Source organism: Monoraphidium neglectum (genome assembly GCF_000611645.1).
Source record: "Monoraphidium neglectum strain SAG 48.87 unplaced genomic scaffold scaffold00105, whole genome shotgun sequence".
Taxonomy (NCBI): Eukaryota; Viridiplantae; Chlorophyta; class Chlorophyceae; order Sphaeropleales; family Selenastraceae; genus Monoraphidium; species Monoraphidium neglectum.
The window spans coordinates 13,238-32,317 of NW_014013523.1; the positions used below are offsets into that span (position 1 = coordinate 13,238).

The 19,080-nt window shown below is 62.3% G+C and overlaps 5 protein-coding genes across 5 annotated transcripts in view; 4 read left to right on the plus strand and 1 right to left on the minus strand.

Annotated features, from left to right (window-relative positions):
* The window catches only part of MNEG_1108 (hypothetical protein), a gene marked incomplete at both ends in the record, with an annotated part of 2,690 nt that extends 2,475 nt beyond the window's left edge, over positions 1–215 (plus strand). The window contains one exon of the mRNA XM_014050404.1: positions 165–215. Within this exon, the coding sequence (XP_013905858.1) occupies positions 165–215 (51 nt within the window). The remainder of the gene's footprint in view (positions 1–164) is intronic.
* A 3,534-nt stretch (positions 216–3,749) lies between these two features.
* Positions 3,750–5,665, plus strand: MNEG_1109 (hypothetical protein; the record flags this gene model as incomplete). The annotated part of the gene is made up of 3 exons (XM_014050405.1): positions 3,750–4,036; positions 4,262–4,694; positions 4,868–5,665. The coding sequence occupies 3 exons, from the start codon at positions 3,750–3,752 to the stop codon at positions 5,663–5,665; spliced, it is 1,518 nt and encodes a 505-aa protein (XP_013905859.1).
* A 1,576-nt stretch (positions 5,666–7,241) lies between these two features.
* Positions 7,242–9,143, plus strand: MNEG_1110 (hypothetical protein; the record flags this gene model as incomplete). Its single annotated transcript, XM_014050406.1, has 3 exons — positions 7,242–7,528; positions 7,764–8,196; positions 8,361–9,143. 3 exons carry the CDS (start codon positions 7,242–7,244, stop codon positions 9,141–9,143), a joined length of 1,503 nt encoding a protein of 500 aa, XP_013905860.1.
* Positions 9,144–10,693: 1,550 nt separating this feature from the next.
* On the plus strand, positions 10,694–12,634 carry MNEG_1111 (hypothetical protein; the record flags this gene model as incomplete). The annotated part of the gene is made up of 4 exons (XM_014050407.1): positions 10,694–10,980; positions 11,209–11,641; positions 11,867–12,225; positions 12,409–12,634. 4 exons carry the CDS (start codon positions 10,694–10,696, stop codon positions 12,632–12,634), a joined length of 1,305 nt encoding a protein of 434 aa, XP_013905861.1.
* A 1,309-nt stretch (positions 12,635–13,943) lies between these two features.
* MNEG_1112 (hypothetical protein) lies at positions 13,944–15,287 on the minus strand (the record flags this gene model as incomplete). The annotated part of the gene is made up of 3 exons (XM_014050408.1): positions 13,944–14,029; positions 14,228–14,302; positions 14,606–15,287. 3 exons carry the CDS (start codon positions 15,285–15,287, stop codon positions 13,944–13,946), a joined length of 843 nt encoding a protein of 280 aa, XP_013905862.1.
* Between the last annotated feature and the right edge of the window lie 3,793 nt (positions 15,288–19,080).

Below are 19,080 nucleotides of genomic sequence, written 5' to 3' on the forward strand. Positions count from 1 at the left end.
GGCGCGGGCACAGTGTGTGCGCAGTGCGGGGCCGATCGGACCAAAGAGGGGCGCAGACTGACCAAATGTGCTGGGTGCTTGGCGGTCAGGTGTGGGGTGGGACCAGGGGTTTAGGGGAGACTGCAGCACGCATCCTCGTCTGATCAGCTCTTCGATCCCCGCAGCTTCTTTTCCACAGCTTTAAGCTCGTCAATGTGAGCGCCAGTGTCAGCTGACTGCGCCCCTGCCTGTGCTCAGCAGATACTTGCCACTTTTCTCTTGTCAGCGTCCTCCCTGACCCTCTCCTTGCCGTTTGACTTGCCGTCCTGAGGGCGCAGTTACTGCGGCACCGAGTGCCAGCGGCAGCACTGGCGTGGCGGGGGCCACAGGCAGATGTGCAAGCAGCTGAGGGCAGAGTAGGTGCTGCACCTACTTGCTTGTGGCACAATAACCAGCGCTAATGCGCACCATTCAAGGGGGAAGGGGGCCCCCAGCCGCACCTGGCCTAGAGTCAGCAGTTCCGGGTTGCAGGTCGGTTTTTTGCGGCAGGGGTGCCAGGGGCAGAAGGCGAGGCAGTTGGGCACTTGGGAACCCAGGGCAGCTAGCACACTGTGCTGCGCACTACAGTCGAGCGTGCGAGCAGTGTGCAGGCATTGAAGTTGACGGGCTTTTGGATAGGGTGGCTTGTTGAAAACCCAGCTGTATGGGCAGCATGTTAACAGCGACCTTTGAGGTATGCATAGCGCGTGTAACGTAGTTGTCGCGGTCCAGTGTTAGACAACATACCACGCAGCTGCCAGGACATGGGCGAGGGCGACATGCCGGCACAGGAGCTTGGGTACTTGGACTGTCTGTGACAGCACGAGCCGCTCGAGCTCACCCGGTGACAGAGTAACGTGTTGTCGCTCCACCATCTGGGGCCATGGTCCGCTTATCAAACACAAAACACTGCTTATATCCTCACTTTCTCAATCAACATCAGTTCCGTGCGTGCGTCAAACGCACACTTTGGCGCGATCTACATCAAGCGGGCTGCTGCGGAAGTGTCTTCGCCAACCTTGAAGCGTCGCGTGAAGTGTTACGTGTGTATCATGCAGCAGCACACAGCTCAGGCTTCGCCTGGCCGTGCACAGGACGCAGTAGGCAGGGTGCTGCTGCAGGGCGCAATCGTGGCAGGCATCATCGCCCATGTTGATGCAGGCACCCGCCGCACCATGCGTGCCGTGAGCCGCGGCCTGCGGGCTGCTATCGACACATCGCGCGAGACTCTCTTCTTCACATCCGCCGGGGGCGATCCCGGCTCTGCCGCACCTGCCCTGCGCCATGTTGCGTCCTCCTGGCAGCGGTGGGGCGGCGTCAGGACGATGGAGCTCTCGTGCCTGGGGTCTGCGTGCTTGGGGCCTGCACTGGCCCTCCTGGATGGTGCGGCCAGGTGAGGAAGCGTCTTGGTCGAGCATGGCAGGGCCGGGAGACAGCAAATGGGCGCTAGTCGCTCAGAAGGGCTGCGCTGCATGCAACGTCGCTTTAACCTCGTGCGCCCTGTTTGCATGGCGGCGTTTCACGTTTGAGCCTGCCGTTTGGCACATGGAAGTTGCGCATGTGCGTGAAAATCAAAAATTCCAAGCTCATCCTTGTCACAAGCGGTCTGCTTGGAGAAAAGCACAGGCATACAGTTGGCCGCACGTCTGCCGGCCCCGCCTGCACCCCTGTCGCCGCCCCAGGCACTGCCCACGGCTGTCGGCCATGGCTATCACACACCTGGAACGAGAGGTGACCATTGCCATCACGTCTTTTCTGTCAAGCGGCCGTCTGACAAACCTCACATCACTGGTAGTGGTCGCCCCCCTCGACGGCCCGCCCCCGCTGCTGACGCCACTCGGCCAGCTGGCCAGCCTGACCCAGCTCGCTTTCTCGGGCCGAGCCGATCCCGCCAGCACAGAGTGGCTGCCGCGCGGCCTGCGGGTCCTGCTCCTGAGTGGCAGAGCGCAAATTGGCTGCTGGGGTATAGGGTGCGCGTCGTGGCTGAATTGTGTTGCGGCGTGCCGTGGGCTGGAGCAGCTGCACCTCTACTGGTTGAAAGGTGCCGACTTGGGGGAGGACGAGGACACGGGCAGCTTGCCTGGGGTGCCTGAGTTGGCCAAATTCTACTCACGCATTGGCCAGGTGGGCTGAGGGTGTTGCTGCGTTTGCATGGCGGCAGGATGGACTTCGCAGTAATGGAACCTACTCCAGACAAACACCGTCGAGCGGGCATGGGCTCTTGGGCTCGCGGGCAGTCAAGATCTCACCGTCTCGCATTCTCTAGCTTATCCTGCCACGTGCTTCACATGCCCTCGCAGCTCACCAGCCTGCGGCAGCTGCGCGGCGTCCTTGTCGACACATGCAACCTCGACCCAAGGCTGCTGCTCCCAAACCTGACAGCACTGCAGCAGCTGGCCCTGTACATCGCCACCTCGAACGGCCAGCTCGCGCCGGCACTGCTTGGCCCCTTGAGCAGCCTGGCTGCGCAGGCTTCCACTCTGGACGAGCTCGCATTTCATGTGTGCCAGGGGTCGATCGATCCAAGCGCAGGCGCTCCGCGCTTCCCGTGCCTCAGACACCTGCACATTGTGTTCAACGACCCTCGCTGCTACCCTGCATCGCTCCCCGCCTCCTTCCCTGCCGCGAGCCTCGTCGTTGTTGGTTGCAAGCAAGACTTCTGCAACACTGCAATAGACTTTTTTGCACTCGCGTCCCTGCCAAACCTGCAACACCTTTACATCATTTCCTCTGGGTATAACGATTTTACGGGCCCCATGGATGCCCTGTCAGGGTGCAGCACCCTGCGCTGGCTGCAACTGTGCAGCCTGCAGGACCTGCCCCTCGCCAGCTGCCTGGAGCTCGCGCACGCGCCGCAGCTGCAGCGGCTGGAGGCGCACGGCTGCACCTTTGACCAGCCACTGTCGCAGGATGCGCTTGGCGCCGTGCTCGGCGCTATCGTTCGCGGCCGCGAGGGCTTGCATGCGGTGGTACAGGCGGACAGCCTGTCGCCAACGCCATGCCTGCTGCCAGCCGGATTGATAGGTCAGGGCCACCTTCTGTTCGGGTGGTAGTGCTGACACTTTTGATTGCATATGATTTTACAATTTGTCGTGCAGCAGACTGTGTCAAAAAGTGCGCTTTGCTTTGGTGGCGGAGCGGACCAGCTGTCTTCTGGGCGGTGCCTGCTGCATCGAAGGGCAGCTTTTGTACATGTAAGCATTTTGCCATACTGTAGCTCATTGCAGCCTTCGTTTCAGGGTGATGCGCATACCATACCTGCACAGTACCGTAGTGCTGACCATGTCTTGAGTTTACTAATCATGTGTACATCACCTCTTCCTTTGATAATCCTGACATCATGCAACTGCACAAGCTCGACCAGCCACCAGCACCCGAACTCAGCGACCACCAGACTGCCAGCGGCAGCAGGGCATCGACTGGGCATAAATCACCAAGCCACTCGACCATCAGCCTGCCTTACGCTGGAAACCAGCTGTGATACACATTTTTTGCGAAATTGGCAAATCAAGTGGGTCATCAATCCCGATGATAACAAAATCTTCGCTTGCAGATCATTGTGAAATTTTCCGCGCGAACGAGCCGCATCTGCCCAATAATCCTGCGTTTCCTCAACGGAGCCTGTCTCATATATGCATCTCTTTGAACGCTGAGGTCAGGCCAAACCCGGTCATGCGCAGCGCACAACGCGCACCTCACCCGCCCCAGAGCAGCGCGTCTGGCCGAGTGCCATGCTGCTGCCAGTCGAAATCCTGACACTCATCGTGGCCCACACTGATGCAGACGACCGCCACGCGCTGCGAGCCGCGAGCCGCGACCTGCGCAGCGCCGTCGACGCGGGCTGCAAAGCACTCACACTAACCAGGCCGCGCACCTGCACTCCGGCTGTGGCGGTCCCCGCGCTGCACCGCGCCGCGGCGTGCTGCCACCGCTGGGGGGGCGTCCGTGCGCTAACGCTCAAAGACCTGGGCGCCGAGTGCATTCGGCCTGCGCTGGCGCTGCTGAACAGCGCAGCCAGGTGGGTGTGATGACGGGCATGGGAGGGCCCGCAGTAACAGGCGTGCACCAGCTGCAACGCCAGCCGTTGTCATTGCTGCATGCACCTTAATTTTAGCTCCAGACTTGGCAGCGGCCTCCCCGGATCCTGCCACCCATGTCAACCACCCAGCCTTGGATCGGCCGCCCTTGCGTCCTTACGCTCATGCCCCCCTCCTAAATGCTGTGTCCCCCTTGCTCATCCCAGGCACTGCCCAGAGCTGTCCTCCATCACACTCACGCGCCTGGACCGTGAGCTGTCCCTGGCCCTCACCTCCTGCCTGTCTAGCTGCCGCCTGGCGAGCCTGACATCGCTGGCACTGGCTGCCCCCAAGCACGGGCAACCGCTGCTGCTCACGCCGCTCGGCGAGCTCTCCAGCCTCACTGCCCTGACCGTCGTCGGCCGCTCCTCCGGTGCAAGCGCTGCTTGGCTCCCGCCCAGCCTGCGGCGCCTGCGGCTGGGCGCGCATGGCATGAACGACTCGGGGATCGGCGGCACGTCTTGGCTCGACGCCATTGGCGCGTGCTGCAGTCTGGAGGTGCTCGAGCTGTCCTGGCTTGACCCCTTTGACTTGGGGGAAAAGCCGGACGACCCTGACGAGGAGCTCGACTTCTCTGAATTCTATGCCAGCGTTGGCCAGGTGGGTGATCAAATGTCACAAACCCTTGCGAAACAGCGCTGAGTTGGCTTCCGACTTCTCTCAACCGACAGCCCCGCAAGGACACAGTCGGCTGAAGGCGGCTGCTTCTGCTGACTGGCCCCTGCAGTTTTTTCACCCCCTTCCCCGCCTCGCACCCGCGTTCTGCCTCGCAGCTCACCAACCTGCGGGAGCTGAGCGGCGCGTTCAGTGGTATCACCTTTGACAACGACGACGACGACGAGGACGGTGCAGATGGTTACCGCATCGACTGCCTCGAGCCCGACCTTCTCCTGCCGTCCCTGACCGCGCTGCGGCGACTCGCGCTATACATTGGATGCGACGGCCGCTGGGATGAGCTTAAGCCAGCGGTCAAGGGGCCCCTGAGCAGCCTGGCCGCGCAGTGCGCGACCCTGGAGGAGCTCGCTTTCGACGTGGAGCCCGAGGACGACGTTGACGCCGCGCTCGTGCCATGCTTCCCGCGCCTGGACGCCCTCAACGTCACCTTCACGCAGCACGAGAGCTACCCCCCATTGCTCCGACAAACGTTTCCTGCAGTGAGCCGGCTGATAGTGGGCGGCATGGCCAGCCCTGACGGCGCCATCATGGATTTTGATGCAGTCGCATCCCTGCCTTGCTGCACGAGCCTCTCCATCTTGGTGGCACCGGATGGCGGCGAGTTGAGTTTCTTCGGCCGCATGGGCGCCCTGTCTGGGTGTAGCACCCTCACCCACGTGCGCCTGTGCAGCCTGCCCCAGGCTCCGCTCGAGCAGTGCCTCGAGCTTGCAATCGCGCCGCAAATCCGCGTGCTTGAGGTGCACGACTGCACATTTGACAAGGAGTTGTCGCTGGACGCGCTGGCCACGTCGGTGCGCGCTGTCGCACGGCGCCGCGAGGGCTTTGATGTGGTGGTGCAGCAGGAGCAGATCTATCCTGCACCCGGCCTGCTGTCGCTCGAAATGTTGCACAACTGATTATTGCTGCGGGGCGAGCGAAAGCAGGACTGCGCGCCAACCAGCCCTACTGCTCCACTTCACTCGTGCCTGCTCGAGCATATGTGTATACTGGGCGCACCCGCTGCTGAGCGCCCTGTACACTCGCAGCATCCAAGTAACCCTGTGCACTTATAAGCCACCCTGGTGCACATCCATGACAGGCAACCGGTGCAGGGGGCGATACGGCAGTAAAGAAGGGGAGGCATAACACAGCGCTGCACAGCAGCATGACCAGCATCCCGACGTTAGCCGTTGATGATTGCAGGTTGGTTCGCGTCCTTGGTTCGCAGGCGTGCAGCATCTGTCAGCACCTCAGCTGGCACGGCAACAAAGCAGAATTTTTCTGTCGTGCAAAACGCCCGGCAAGCCCAGGCTTTGCCGACGTGCAAGGGGTTGAAATGCAGGGCGGGCGACTCTGGCCACCAGCCCAAAATCCCATGTGTGCCTGTGAGTTGCAGTGAGCCGCGCCATTCACAGCCCCAACAAGGGTGTTGGAAGTTCTGCGGTCACTGGAGTCGTCCGGCATGACCGTCCCCGCATCTACCAACGCCACAAAGGACTGAGAACTACTGCCGCTGGTGTGGGCGATTAACAAGCAGCACAGGGCCTGGCCGGGCAAAGCTGCGACAAGGCCAAGGATGGGCAACGCTGCTAGACATTGCAAGCACACACGTCTGAATAAAAGGCACATCACTGTATGTGGAGGTGCACAGCTGCACCTTCGACAAACGCCTGTCGCAAGGTGCGCTTGGCGCCGTGCTCCGCGCCATCATTCGCCGCCGCGGGGGCTTTGACGCGGTGGTGGAGGCGGACCACCTGGTGCCAGCGCCGAGCCTGCTGCCAGCCGCACTGGTACGCCAGGGCCACCTTCTGTTTGGATGGTGGTGCTGACACGTTTGATCCTATGTGGCTGTACGATTTTCCATTCAGATTTTGTCACCAGCTAGGATTTGCCTTGGTGATACAGTAGAGGCGACCCACCTGTCCTTTTTGCCGTGCCCTTGCATACCAGGGCAACTTTTGTACTGTACATGCAGGTGTGCTATGGCTCCGAGCTGCAGGTGTGCTGTAGCTCAGAGCGGAGCGGTGCCGTACCCGTACTGCAGTGCTGACCGTTTTGAATGTGCAGATGTTATAGGGTGTGTGCATCACCTTTATCCAACGTTCATTTTATGTATCTGCAGCATCAAGGGCCAGACCTGGCACCAGCAGCTGGCTTTAGGGACAACTGTCAGACCGCTGCAGACGCCCGTGGGTCACCAAGTCACCATCAGACCATTGGCCTGACGGTCTCGAGAAATCAGCTGTAATGCACAGAATTGGTATCGAAGATTGTGCAAGTCGATCATCCCGGCTGAACATCTCGAATATCACCAGATCACTCAATTCGCGCGCATCGCCCGCGTCCGCCAAACAATCCTACGTCGTCCCTCAACGGTGTCCTGACGTCTCATCTTCTGCATACATTTGCACGCTGAGCTCAGGCCAAACCCGATCCTGTGCAGCATACACGGCGCACCTCGCCCACCCATAGCAGCGCAACTGGCTGAGAGCCATGTCGCTGCCAACAGAGGTCCTGACACTGATCGTGGCCCACACTGATGCAAACACCCGCCATGCGCTGCGCGCCGCGAGCCGCGGCCTGCGCAACGCCGTCGATGCGAACTGCAAAGCGCTCACGCTGCCCAGGACACGAACTTGCAGTCCTGCAGCCGTGCTCCTCGCGCTGCAAAGCGCCGCGGCGTGCTGCAACCGGTGGGGCGGCGTCAGGGCGCTCACTCTCAAAGACCTGGGCGCCGAGTGCATGCGGCCTGCGCTGGCGCTGCTGAACGGTGCAGCCAGGTGGGTGTCATGCCGTGGCAAGGGAGGCGCCGCAGTCTGGTAGTAGGCATGCACCAGCTGCAACGCCGGCCGTGTTCATCGCTGTATGCACCTTGCTTCATGCTCCAGACTTGGCAGTGGCCTCCCCGCATACTGGCGGTCACAATGCCAAAAGCCCCGCCATGCACCAGCCGCCCTCGCGTCGCTCTTGCTATGCGCCCCCCCCCAAAGTTCGTGTCTCCCTTGCCCATCCCAGGCATTGTCCAGAGCTCTCCACCATCACACTGGCGCGCCTGGACTGCAAGCTGTCGCTGGCCCTCACCTCCTGCCTGTCCAGCTGCCGCCTGGCGAGCCTGACATCGCTGGCGCTGACGGCCTCCAATCACGGGGAGTCGCTGCCGCTCACGCCGGTGGGCGAGCTTTCAAGCCTCACTGCCCTCACCGTCATTGGCCGCGCCGACGTCGCGAGCGCCGCTTGGCTCCCGCCCGGCCTGCGGCGCCTGCGGCTCGGCGCACTCGACTTGGAACATCCGGGGATCGGCGGCACGTCTTGGCTCGACGCCATTGGCGCGTGCCGCGGCCTGGAGGTGCTCGAACTGTCCTGGCTTGATGGCCTTGACTTGGGGCCAGAACCGGACCACCCCGACGACGAGTTCGACTTCACAAAGTTTTACTCCAGCATTGGCCAGGTGGGTGATCATATGGCACAAACCTGTCTCAATCAGCGCTGGGTATTGGCTACCGACAGGTCTCAGCCAGCAGCCTGCCAGGACGCACCCGGCTGAAGCCGGCTGCTGCGGCTGGCTGGCCCCCCGCAGTGCCCCACTCCGTCGCACGTGCTTTTCCCTCGCAGCTCACCAACCTGCGCGAGCTGATCGGCGTGTTCTATCGGGAGGCTAACGGCCTCGCGGAAATCTACAGCATCGACGGCTTTGAGGCCCACCTGCTCCTGCCAAAGCTGACCGCGCTGCAGCGGCTCGCGCTGTACACCGGATTCGAAGACCAGATGGACCCGGCGATCAAGGGCCCTTTGAGCAGCCTAGCAGCGCAGTGCGCGACCCTGGAGGAGCTCGCGTTCGGCGCGCTCCCTGCGGCCGACGACGCCGACGCCGCGCTCGTGCCATGCTTCCCGCGCCTCGATGGCCTTCACATCACCTTTTCGCAGCACAAAAGCTACCCCCCATCGCTGCGATCGACATTCCCTGCAGTAAGCCGGCTGATAGTGGGCTGCAATGCCAGCTATTACGGCGCCGTTGTAGATTTTGATGCAGTCGCATCCCTGCCTTGCTGCACAAGTCTCTCCATTATGGAGGCACCGGATATGCCGGAACTATCCGGCATATCGGATTTCTATGGCCGCATAGACGCCCTGTCCAGGTGCAGCACCTTGAGACACGTGCGCCTGTCAAGCCTGTTTAAGGCTCCGCTTGAGGAATGCCTCGAGCTTGCAATCGCGCCGCAAATCCGCGTTCTCGAGATGCACGGCTGCACATTCGATGACGAGGTGTCGCCGAACGCGCTCGCCACGTCGTTACGCGTCGTCGCGCGCCGGCGCGAGGGCTTCAGCGTGGTGGTTGAGCCGCGGCCGCTCTCCCCTCTGCCCTGCCTGCTGCCACATGACATTCTGGATGGGTGATTGTTGCTGCCGGGCATGCAACAGCAGGAGTACCCGCCATCCAGCCCTCCTGCCGCACTTCACTCGTGCTAGCTTGAGCAGATGCCACTTGTTGTCCACTTGTGTAGGCATGACCTCTGCTGAGAACCTATACCCTTGCAGCATACCACCATGATCTTCTGCAAGCAACACCCACCCCGTTGCACAAAGCGCGACAGGGACCCTTGCACGCAGTGCTATGACTATGTTGCAGGGCCGGCAACACACCGCGCTGGACAGCAGCTCTACCAGCATGTATATAATGGCTGTTGCTTATCACAGCTTGGTCCCCTCCTTGGTAGGCAGGCATGCAGCATCTGTCAGTGCCCTCAGCTGGAACGGCAACAATCAGAGTATTCAAATGTCAGGCCCAGCAAGCACACGCTTTGTACGCATTCAAGAGGCATCAATGCAGGGGACGGAAGCGCTGACCACCAGTCTAAACAACACTTGTGCCTGTGAATTTGCAGTCAGCTCCAGCCAACCGCCCCCCCCCCCCCCCCGAGGTGGCGGGGAGTTCTACAGGTGACGCGTTGTCTGGCATTACGGCGCGCACAACTCCCAACGTCACAAATGGCTGAGCTCCGCCTCTGGTGTGTGCGTCCACTAAGCAGCAATTGGTTTGGCCAGACAAAACAAAGGCAACAGCCAAGGATGGGCGCTGCTGCCTGAAATACTGCAGGTACACATACACAAACAAAAGCCTCCTTACTGCGGAGGTGCATGGCGGCACCTTTGACTCGCGCCTGTCGCAGAATGTGCATTACATAGCACTCCGCACTTTCGCTTACTGCCGTGAGGGGCTTTGAGGCGGTTGTGGAGGCGGACCCTCTGTAATCGGCGCCGCGCATGCTGCTAGCCAGACTGCAGCGCCAGGGCTACTCTGCAGTTGGGTGATAGTGTGGACACCGTGATTGCACACAACTGCGTGTGCAACTTGCCATGCAGGTCCTGTCAACAGCTGGGATTGCGGCCTGCCTGTCATTTGGGCCGTGCCCTTGCATGCAAGGGCAACTTGTGTATGGTATGTGTGTTGTGGCTCAGAGCTGCGTTGATTCCAGGCGGTGTGTCACTTGTGCTGCAGTGCTGACTGTTTTCGATATTGCTGATGTTATAGCGTGCTCCCTTCAGCCATCACATCACGCGTCTGCCGCACGTCCTGCCAGAGCTGGCACCAGCATGTGGACTCGGCCTGAACCACTGTCTGTTGCTGCCCGACTGCTGCTGCCGCTCGTGGGTCACGAAGTCGCTCGACCATTGGCGCAGGAAATCAGGTGTGATACACAGATCTCTTCGACGGCAAGCTTATAATATAATGTACATCCGGGCTGAACAATTCGAACCTGCAGATCACTCAAATTGAGCGCGAAGCGCCCGCACCCGCCCAACAATCTTACCTCGTCCCTCAACGGACACCTGACGTCTCATCTTCTACCAACTTTGAACGCTTAGCTGCGGCCATCCCTGATCGTTCGCAGCACAAACGGCGCACCTCGCCCACCCCCTGAGAGCAGTGCGTCTGGCCGAGTGCCATGCCGCTGCCAATCGAGGTCTTGACACTCATCGTGGCCAACACTGATCCAGGCAATCGCCATGCGCTGCGCGCCGCAAGCCGTGACCTGCGCAGCGCCGTTGACGCGACCTGCAAAGCACTCGCGCTGCCCGGGGCGCACACCTGCAGTCCAGCTGCTGCGGTCCTCGCGCTGCAACGCGCCGCGGCGTGCTGCCACCGGTGGGGCGGCGTCAGGGCGCTCACTCTCAGAGACTTGGGCGCAGAGTGCATGGGGCCTGCGCTGGCGCTGCTTAACGGCGCAGCTAGGTGGGTGTCATGCTGGGCATGCGAGGGGCTGCAGCCGTTGATGTGCACGCCCTGCAACACCCGTCGTGATCATTGCTGCGTGCATCTTGCTGTATGCCTCAGTCTTGCCAGCGGCCACTTCGATTCCGCCAGCCACCACGTCAACAACCCCGCCAGTCTTCAGCCGCCGTTGTGTCAGTGCCTTTACTCACCCCTCTCCTGAATCTGTGTCGCCCTTGCCCACCCCAGGCACTGCCCAGAGCTGTCCTCCATCGCACTCTCGCGCCTGGACCGCGATCTGTCCCTGGTACTCACCACCTGCCTGTCCAGCTGCTGCCTGGCGAGCCTGACGTCGCTGGCGCTGACGGCCCCCAACCCCAAGCAGCCGCTTCTGCTCACGCCGCTGGGCGAGCTGGCCAGCCTGACCGCCCTCACCCTTGTTGGTCGCGCCGATGGCGCCAGCGCCGCATGGCTCCCGCCCGGCCTGCGGCGCCTGCGGCTGGTTGCGCACAGCATGAACCACTCGGGGATCGGCGGCACGTCTTGGCTGGACGCCATTGGCGCGTGCTGTGGCCTGGAGGTGCTCGAGCTGTCCTGGCTTGATGCCCTGGACTTGGGGCCAGAACCGGACCACCCCGACGACGAGTTTGACTTCACAAAGTTTTACTCCAGCATTGGCCAGGTGGGTGATTGCATGGATCAATGCGAATCAGCACTGGGTTTGGCTGCCAACGGCTCTCAGCCGACTGCCCCGCAAGGACTCAGCGGGTAATCTTGCCGGAGCTCACGTCGATTGTTAAGGTCGCGCAATGCGGCTGAAGGCGGCTGCTGCAGCAGACGGTGCATTGCCCCTCCCCCTTCCCTAAGTTTGAGACCTGAACCGCCGTGCGCGCGCCCTCCCTCGCAGCTCACCAACCTGCGTGAGCTGAGCGGCATCTTCTGTCGAGTGGCTGACGGCGCCGCGGACTGCTACAGTTTTGACACCCTCGATCCCTACCTGCTGCTGCCACAGCTGACCGCGCTGCAGCGACTCGCGCTGTACGCCGGATTCGAAGACGAGCTCGAGCCGGTGTTCAAGGGGCCTCTGAGCAGCCTGGCAGCGCAGTGTGCGACCCTGGAGGAGCTCGCTTTCAACGTGCAGCCTGCGGCCGACGCCCACGCCGCGCTCGCGCCATGCTTCCCGCGCCTCGACAGCCTCCACATCACCTTCAAGGAGCACGGATGCTACCCTACATCGCTGCGATCAACGTTCCCTGCCGTGAGCCGGTTGATTGTGGGCTGTACATCAACCTGTGAGAACACCATTGTGAATTTCAATGCTGTCGCGTCAATGCCTTGCTGCGCGAGCCTCTCAATCGTGGCGGCACACGATCCTGGCGACTTGATTTTCCTCGGCCGCCCTGCTGCCCTGTCTCGGTGCAGCACCCTCACCCACGTGCGCCTGTGCAGCCTGACTGAGGCTCCGCTTGAGAAGTGCCTCGAGCTTGCAATCGCGCCGCAAATCCGCGTGCTTGAGGTGCACGGCTGCACATTTGATGACGAGGTGTCGCTGAGCGCGCTGGCCACGTCGTTACGCGTCGTCTCGCGCCGCCGCCAGGGCTTCAGCGTGGTGGTTGAGCCGGGGCCGCTCTACCCTCCGCCCTGCCTGCTGCCGCCCGACATTCTGGACGGGTGATTGTTGCTGCAGGGGCGTGCAACAGCAGGGCTGCGCGTCAACCAGCCCTGCTGCCACATTTCACCCGTGCCGGCTTGAGCCGGTCCCTCCTATTGTCAACTTGTGAAGACACCCCATCTGCTGAGCACCCTGTACCCTCGCAGCATCCAGTGTGACTCTGTGCACGCAACGGCCACCCTCTTGCGCAACCACGACAGTTGATCCTTGCATGATTTGCCACGACAAGATTGCATAGCCTGCAAAACGTAGCGCTGCACAATGCGCAAGACATTGGCGTTTGTGTTACACAATGGCTGCCTCCTTGGTGGTAGGCGTGCAGCATCCGCCAGCGCCCCCAGATGACATGGCAGCACATACAGCATACAACTGTAAGGCCCATACATGCCCGTGAAATGCGGTCAAGCTATTCGCGCCCCTAAGAAGGGCATTAGGAGTTCCGCAGGCACCGTGTTGTGTCGTACTGCCACGCCCGCAACTATTGACGCCACTCACTGCTGAGCTCCGCCTCTGGTGTGTGCGTCCACTGTGATTAAAAAAAGTGAGGCGATAGCCAACGATGGCGATGCTGCCAAAATACATTGCATGTACACAAGCCCAGATAGAAGCCACACTACTGCGGCAGAAGGGTGCAACAGACAGCTGCAATCGGCAGGAAAGATTGTGCATCAACGCTGTGCGGATGCACTGCTCAGGTTCACAGGTGGCAGTCAATAAGGCAAAGACGACAGAGGTGGATGCGTTGACTGCATAGCCCAAGCAGCATTTAGTCAGCCCAAAGTCGCCCTGACAATCAAGGTTCGCAAACATTCAAGTTTCACGCTGCCCTGGAGGCCAAATGAGACGCAGGGCGGCAGCAAAGAGTGCGGCCGGGCCAGTTGGCTCCATGCGTGCACCTGCAGTGCTGGCGCAGCTTGCTCCGGTGGCTGCCGCCTCAACACGCCCTCAGCGCCCTCCTCTCGCAAGTCAAAATGCAGGCGGTTGCCACAAACTGCCCTGGCATTCACGCGCCTCTTTGTGGGAGCTGAAGCAGCCCTCTGAGTGGCCGCCACTTGCGGGAATCATACGCATACACCCTGGAAATTCTCCGGGAATGTCGGTTGACTGAAAAGTCAATGGGCAGGCGTCGAAGGGACACGGCGTACTGTAATGTCTTGGGGGAGAGGGTGCTGGCTGCCATGCCTTGTGCAGCGCCGGCAGCAACAAAGGTCCGGTGGCGGGGTCAGAAATAACCTCAAAAGCCATCAAGGGCAGCAGAGGCGATTGCAGGGTCCATCAATGGCTGAAGGGCAGTGCACAACGTCCTGCGCAGCTACACCTCGACCACTGCGGCAGGGGCGCCCGGCGTCGCCCCGCCCAGCGCGGCCGTGCCGTCTATTTCTGCAGCTTGCGGGGCCGCTGGCGGGGTCGCGGAGAGGGTAGCATTGCCCTCCTCAACCGCCACAGCAGCTGGCGCTATCGCCATTGGTGCCGCTGAAACCTCTGCTGCCCCTCCTGCCGCCGTTGCAACCGCCGCTGCCTTTGCTGCCTCCGTCGCTGCAGCGTCCTCAACGAGCAACGCGTCCTGCCCACGGCCAGCCCCAGCAGCCACCGCACCCTCCGCCGCAGGGTTGGCCCCCGCGGTGGCAGCCGAGTCCACGGCGCCCGCGGCCGCCTCTGTCTGGATTCCCGCTGCGCCAGCAGAGGTCACAGCCTCACCATCAGGCAAGGCCGCCAGAACGCCTGCCTCGGCTGCGGCAGCACCTGTACCGAGATCCCCATCCCCTGCAGCAGCTGGCGCAGGCAGCTCCCCACGTGTGGCCTCGCTGTCAAACGCTGCGGCTGTCTCGCCAGCTCGGGCAAGGGCATCGCCCGCCATGTCCGCCGCTGCCGCCGGTGCCGACGTGCCGGCGCCCGTGCTTTCACCGCTGATGGAACAGCTCGCCCCAGCATTGGTTGTTCGCGGCGAAGACACAATGTCTTGCGGCGGCTCACCCCCAGCGGACTGCGTGCCAGCCGCCCCTCCGCCGCCGCTGCCACCGCCGCCATCGGCTGACGGGCGCAGCTGCTGCCCGGCCTCGCCGCCCGCGTCCTCCCCCGAGGCCGCCTGGGTCGCGGCCTTCAGCGTGATCCTGCAGCCGCCGGTGCCCGCGGGCCGCTGCACGAGGACCAGCTCTGCAGGCACCGCGCCCCTGCCAAACCTTCGCCACTCCATTTCCTGCTCCTCCTCTTGGTCCTTGTCAGCAACCGCCGCGCGGCGACTGCCGGCGGCGGCGCCCGCCCAGCTGGGGCTCTCGGGCGCGTCCAGCAGCGCGCGGCGCGCGGCGGCGACGCGCGCGGCCGCGACCGCCTCCGCCGCGACGGCGGCCTCAGAGGGCGGGGGGCCGGCGTCCTCGTGCGTGGCGGGGGCCGGGAGGCGGATATGCAGGGAGGGCTGGTGGGGGGACTCCGAGCGGCCCCTCTCAGCCCGCACCGGCGGGCCAGGGCGCGGGGTGTCAATGCCCGTGGCGCCGCTGGTGCTGGGGCTGCGCTGATCGTCGCTGCCACTGTGAGTGGTGCCCGCGCTTGCGCCGGCGGTGCCAGGCCCTTCGTTGCCTGCGTTGCCTGCCTCGCCGCCTGCGACGTCCTCTGCGCCGCCGCCGCCGCCGCTGTTGCCGGGCTCGCCGCTTCTGCCCATGCGCGCGCGGCGAGGCTTGCTGCCGTCGAGGGCTGCGGCAGCGGCAGCAGCATCTGCGACGCGCCCGCCGGCGCCGCCGCCGCCGACCGGGCGCTCCCTGTCCTCTGTGTGGGCCAGGGCGTCCTGGATGCTTTGGACAAGCAGGTATGCGGCCAGCAGGCCGCCATACACCCCAGTCGGCATGAGGGCTGTGGCCAGGGCCACCGGCGCCCCCAGACGCAGCGGCCCGAGGCGCAGCCGCCGCGCCGCCGCGCGCAAGAGCCCCTTCGCAAGCGCCACCGCGCCGCAGCACGCGCTCGCGCCCGCGGCGGCGGCGAGGGCGAGGCGCGCCACGTCCGCGACGGGGAGCGTGGCGAGCCGGCGGCGCGCCGCGGCTGCCGCGGCGGCCAGCGGCCGCTCGCCGCGCTGCTGCTCTGCTGCGATCTCAGCTGCTATCTACCAGTTGCAGCAAGCATCAAGGCGTGGGTTTGCAAGTGGAGGCGTTGGTTGCTATTTCAGCAGGGCAAGGCACGCGGCGCCACGCATGCACCCCAGGCAACGCACCGCGCCATGCACGCACCCCGCCGGCTGCGTTCAATTGCACAGTCAAGTTGTCGCGCCTACACCGCAGCGGTCGATCTTGCTGCAGCTGGTCAACAACAGGCATGCACCCGCATGCGTGCCTGCCCAAGATCTGGCTGAGATGTTTGACAATGTGAGGCCCACCTCTCGAGGCTGCAGGGCACCCAGAGCGTCCAGCCCCAACGCCGCTGCCGCCAGAGCCCTCGCATGCTGCTGCAGCCCCCGCGGGTCGAGCGCGCCGCCGACGCGCTTAAGACTGACGCGTCGTCCCGCCGATGTCCCCAGCCGTGCTCCCAGCCGCGCGATGCGGCGGCCAGGTCCGTCAGCGTTACTGGCAGCGGAGGCGCCATCACCTCGAGGCGCAAGCGCGTGTGTCACGGACGGCTTTGCTGAAAGGATTGGGTGCACGATCGTCGGGACTGATGTGTGCTTGTCGGGTGCCTTCTGCGTTGTGCCAAGCCACAGCCCGTGCAGCGTGGCGCACGCCTCGATGTTGGAGGTCAGCACCGGCAAAGGCTCTGCCGCTGGCAGCTGCGCAGCTGCGGCCGCGACCGCGGGCATGCGGTCGGCCGTGGAGGTGTGTCCCACTTCTCGATGCCGTGATATCACGGCAAGGGGGGGTGACATTCTGTTGAAAGCGAGGTGGGCGTGCATGCAAAGCGCGTGCACTGAGTCTAAAGGGCCCTCCTACGACGAGCGCCCCCCGCTAGCCATTCAGCGATGAATCATGCGCACTCGCACTTGTGAGCCGTGGGCCTGAGCTGCTCTCTCTAAGAGCACGCACCGAGCTCAGGCACAGCTTGGTACAAAATTGGTCGGTCCTCAGGGGCTTCCCCCGGTGCCTGTCACGCACATGTAAAGGTTTTCAATCATATTGAAATTGTGGCCGGTGAGCATTTGCAACGAACGGCTCCAAACCAGGCAGGCGCAGTGCATGTGAAGGGCGTAACTTGGCGGATGGAGTTACCCTACTGCAGGACTGCTCTCCTGCGTCAAACACTCTGTGCTACCTGTTGCCCGTGAGAAGCGTTCAGGAAGGCCATCATAGCGTTGAACTTTAATCAGGCCTGGGGCATGCACCATGGCAAGGGGGAGTTGGGGGCGACAGCGCACATGGTGATTTGGCGGCTCTTCTACATTTGAGGCAGCGGGGCGCGAAGTAAGGGCGTTGCATGGCCGCGCAGACCACCGGTGGAGCAGACATACACTCCAGGTCGGACGCAAGATTCATGCTTCCATGCTCTCCAGGAATTACGGCTGCATGTGGCGCAGCGTGCGCACTGCCTGATGGGCGCATGGAGCATGCCAGGGTGCACTGCAGGCGGCCCACCCAGACCGTCAGGATGCAGGTGCACCCAATAATGCCCAACATGCACCGTGTAATCATGAGATCGGCTTTGCGGCAGCTGATTTGCAGGTACGCTTGAAACAGGGGAGATGCTGGCGGCTGGAGCAGGGTGGCAGGCAGGTGTGTGCATCTCAGCTGCAAAATGCTGGGGCACAGCGACACCCGGGAGCTTGTGGCGGCGTCACCCAGGAGCAGAGCGCAAATCGCCAGCAAGTTTCTTTGGTGTGGCAGTGTATCTGGTTTGCATAAGTTATGGGGTTTCGGCCAGAGACGGTCTGCTCATGTGTGATGAGCAGGTGCAGCATCAGCATTGTGCTGACCTTTTGGTGGACCGTCTAGATTCAAGAGCAGTGCTTGAGATGATGCAGCAGTTTGGTACGCACTGAGAATCACGGATCGTGAGAGTAGGGTTCAGGATTTGGACAAAGGAGGTGCTGCAGCTGTGCAAACCAATCACTGACAGATCCAATCCATAAGCGCACCTCCGTTGAGCAGGGTCGGCGCAGGGTCCTTGCACCACAGGTCCAGGCACCCAAAAACAAGAACCCTGAAGACGCACCATTTCCGGCAGCACGTCGCGACATGACGCAGCGCCAGTGCCACAGGCGCCGCGCCGCCCAAGCCCCCAGCAGCGAAAGAGGGGGCTTGGTGCACGGTGTGGTGGCTGCAGTGCAGGCCGATGGGCATTGCTGGCATTGTGCAATGTCTCCTCAACAGTTTACGCCACGATGAGGGCCAGGGTGTCAGCCAGCAGTCGCGCCGTGCCGACATCAGCCAGAGCCTGGCAGAGAGTCTCCTTTTCCTTGACTTCGGCAAGACCACGCAGCACATGCCTGCAGCGTGCTAGTTTACTGCACATCACGTCCACAATTATGAACAGGGCGACTCGAGCCGTGCACAGTTTCTGCACGATGTTCCGGCAGGTGCATGTCGAAAGGTCACCACTGTTGTGCAACTTGAATCGAGTGAGAACGCTCACGCATTGAGACATTGGTGAATCAACACCGTCAAATCGCACTGATTCATTGCAAACAAGCCTGATCTTGATCATTTTCAACAGCAGCTTACTCCACAACAAGCCGAGTGCGACTACACTACAGGGCATCATCTACGTGTCGATAGAGCATCACTTGCCAGTGTGGAAGCCGCAAGCTGTGCAGCCGTGCAGCTGTGGCAGCGGCACTGCAGCGCACCGACTGCAGGCCCTCAAGCACTGGCAGCAACGCACAATTGCACAAATTGCAGGCGGTGTTGGTGTAACAAAGACAAAGCGTACGTCATGCAAGTAGGGTGCAGCGGCAGGGCGGCACCCTCAGTGCGGTGGCCCAGCCCGCTTGTCAAGCGGTTGTTTTTGCGGCATCCATTCAGGACAGCAGCAGCAGCTGCTGCTGACGCAGGTGGTGGCGCTTCGAGCACATCAGCAACATCGGCGTCACGGGCGCCAACCTACACATGTCGGAGGTGCAAGCAGGAGTTCACCGCTGCAGCCAACTCGCCGCGCGCGTGCCACTTTCACCCCTGCATATACACAGGCGGCGAGATGGCCAAGGTGGGCTGCCTTACAATTCATTTCAAGGGATGCAACAAGCCAATCAGGCTTCAGGACGCAAGCCTCGGGTTTCGTTGGCTCTGTTTCACAAATCAAATCATGGAACACAGTCTGGTGCCCGCTTAAGATAACAACCCCAAATTTTGCCTCATGTGGCCCCACATCACATTCAGGCGTACGGGTTTGTCAGGCAGAGCGACGCCCCTGAGCACCAGCTGGAGGCAGTGATGGGGCGGAAAGGGCTCATAAGGTGGGCGCTGGCGGGCGCTTGTGTGTGTGTGTGTGTGTGTGTGTGTGTGTGTGTGTGTGTGTGTGTGTGTGTGTGTGTGTGTGTG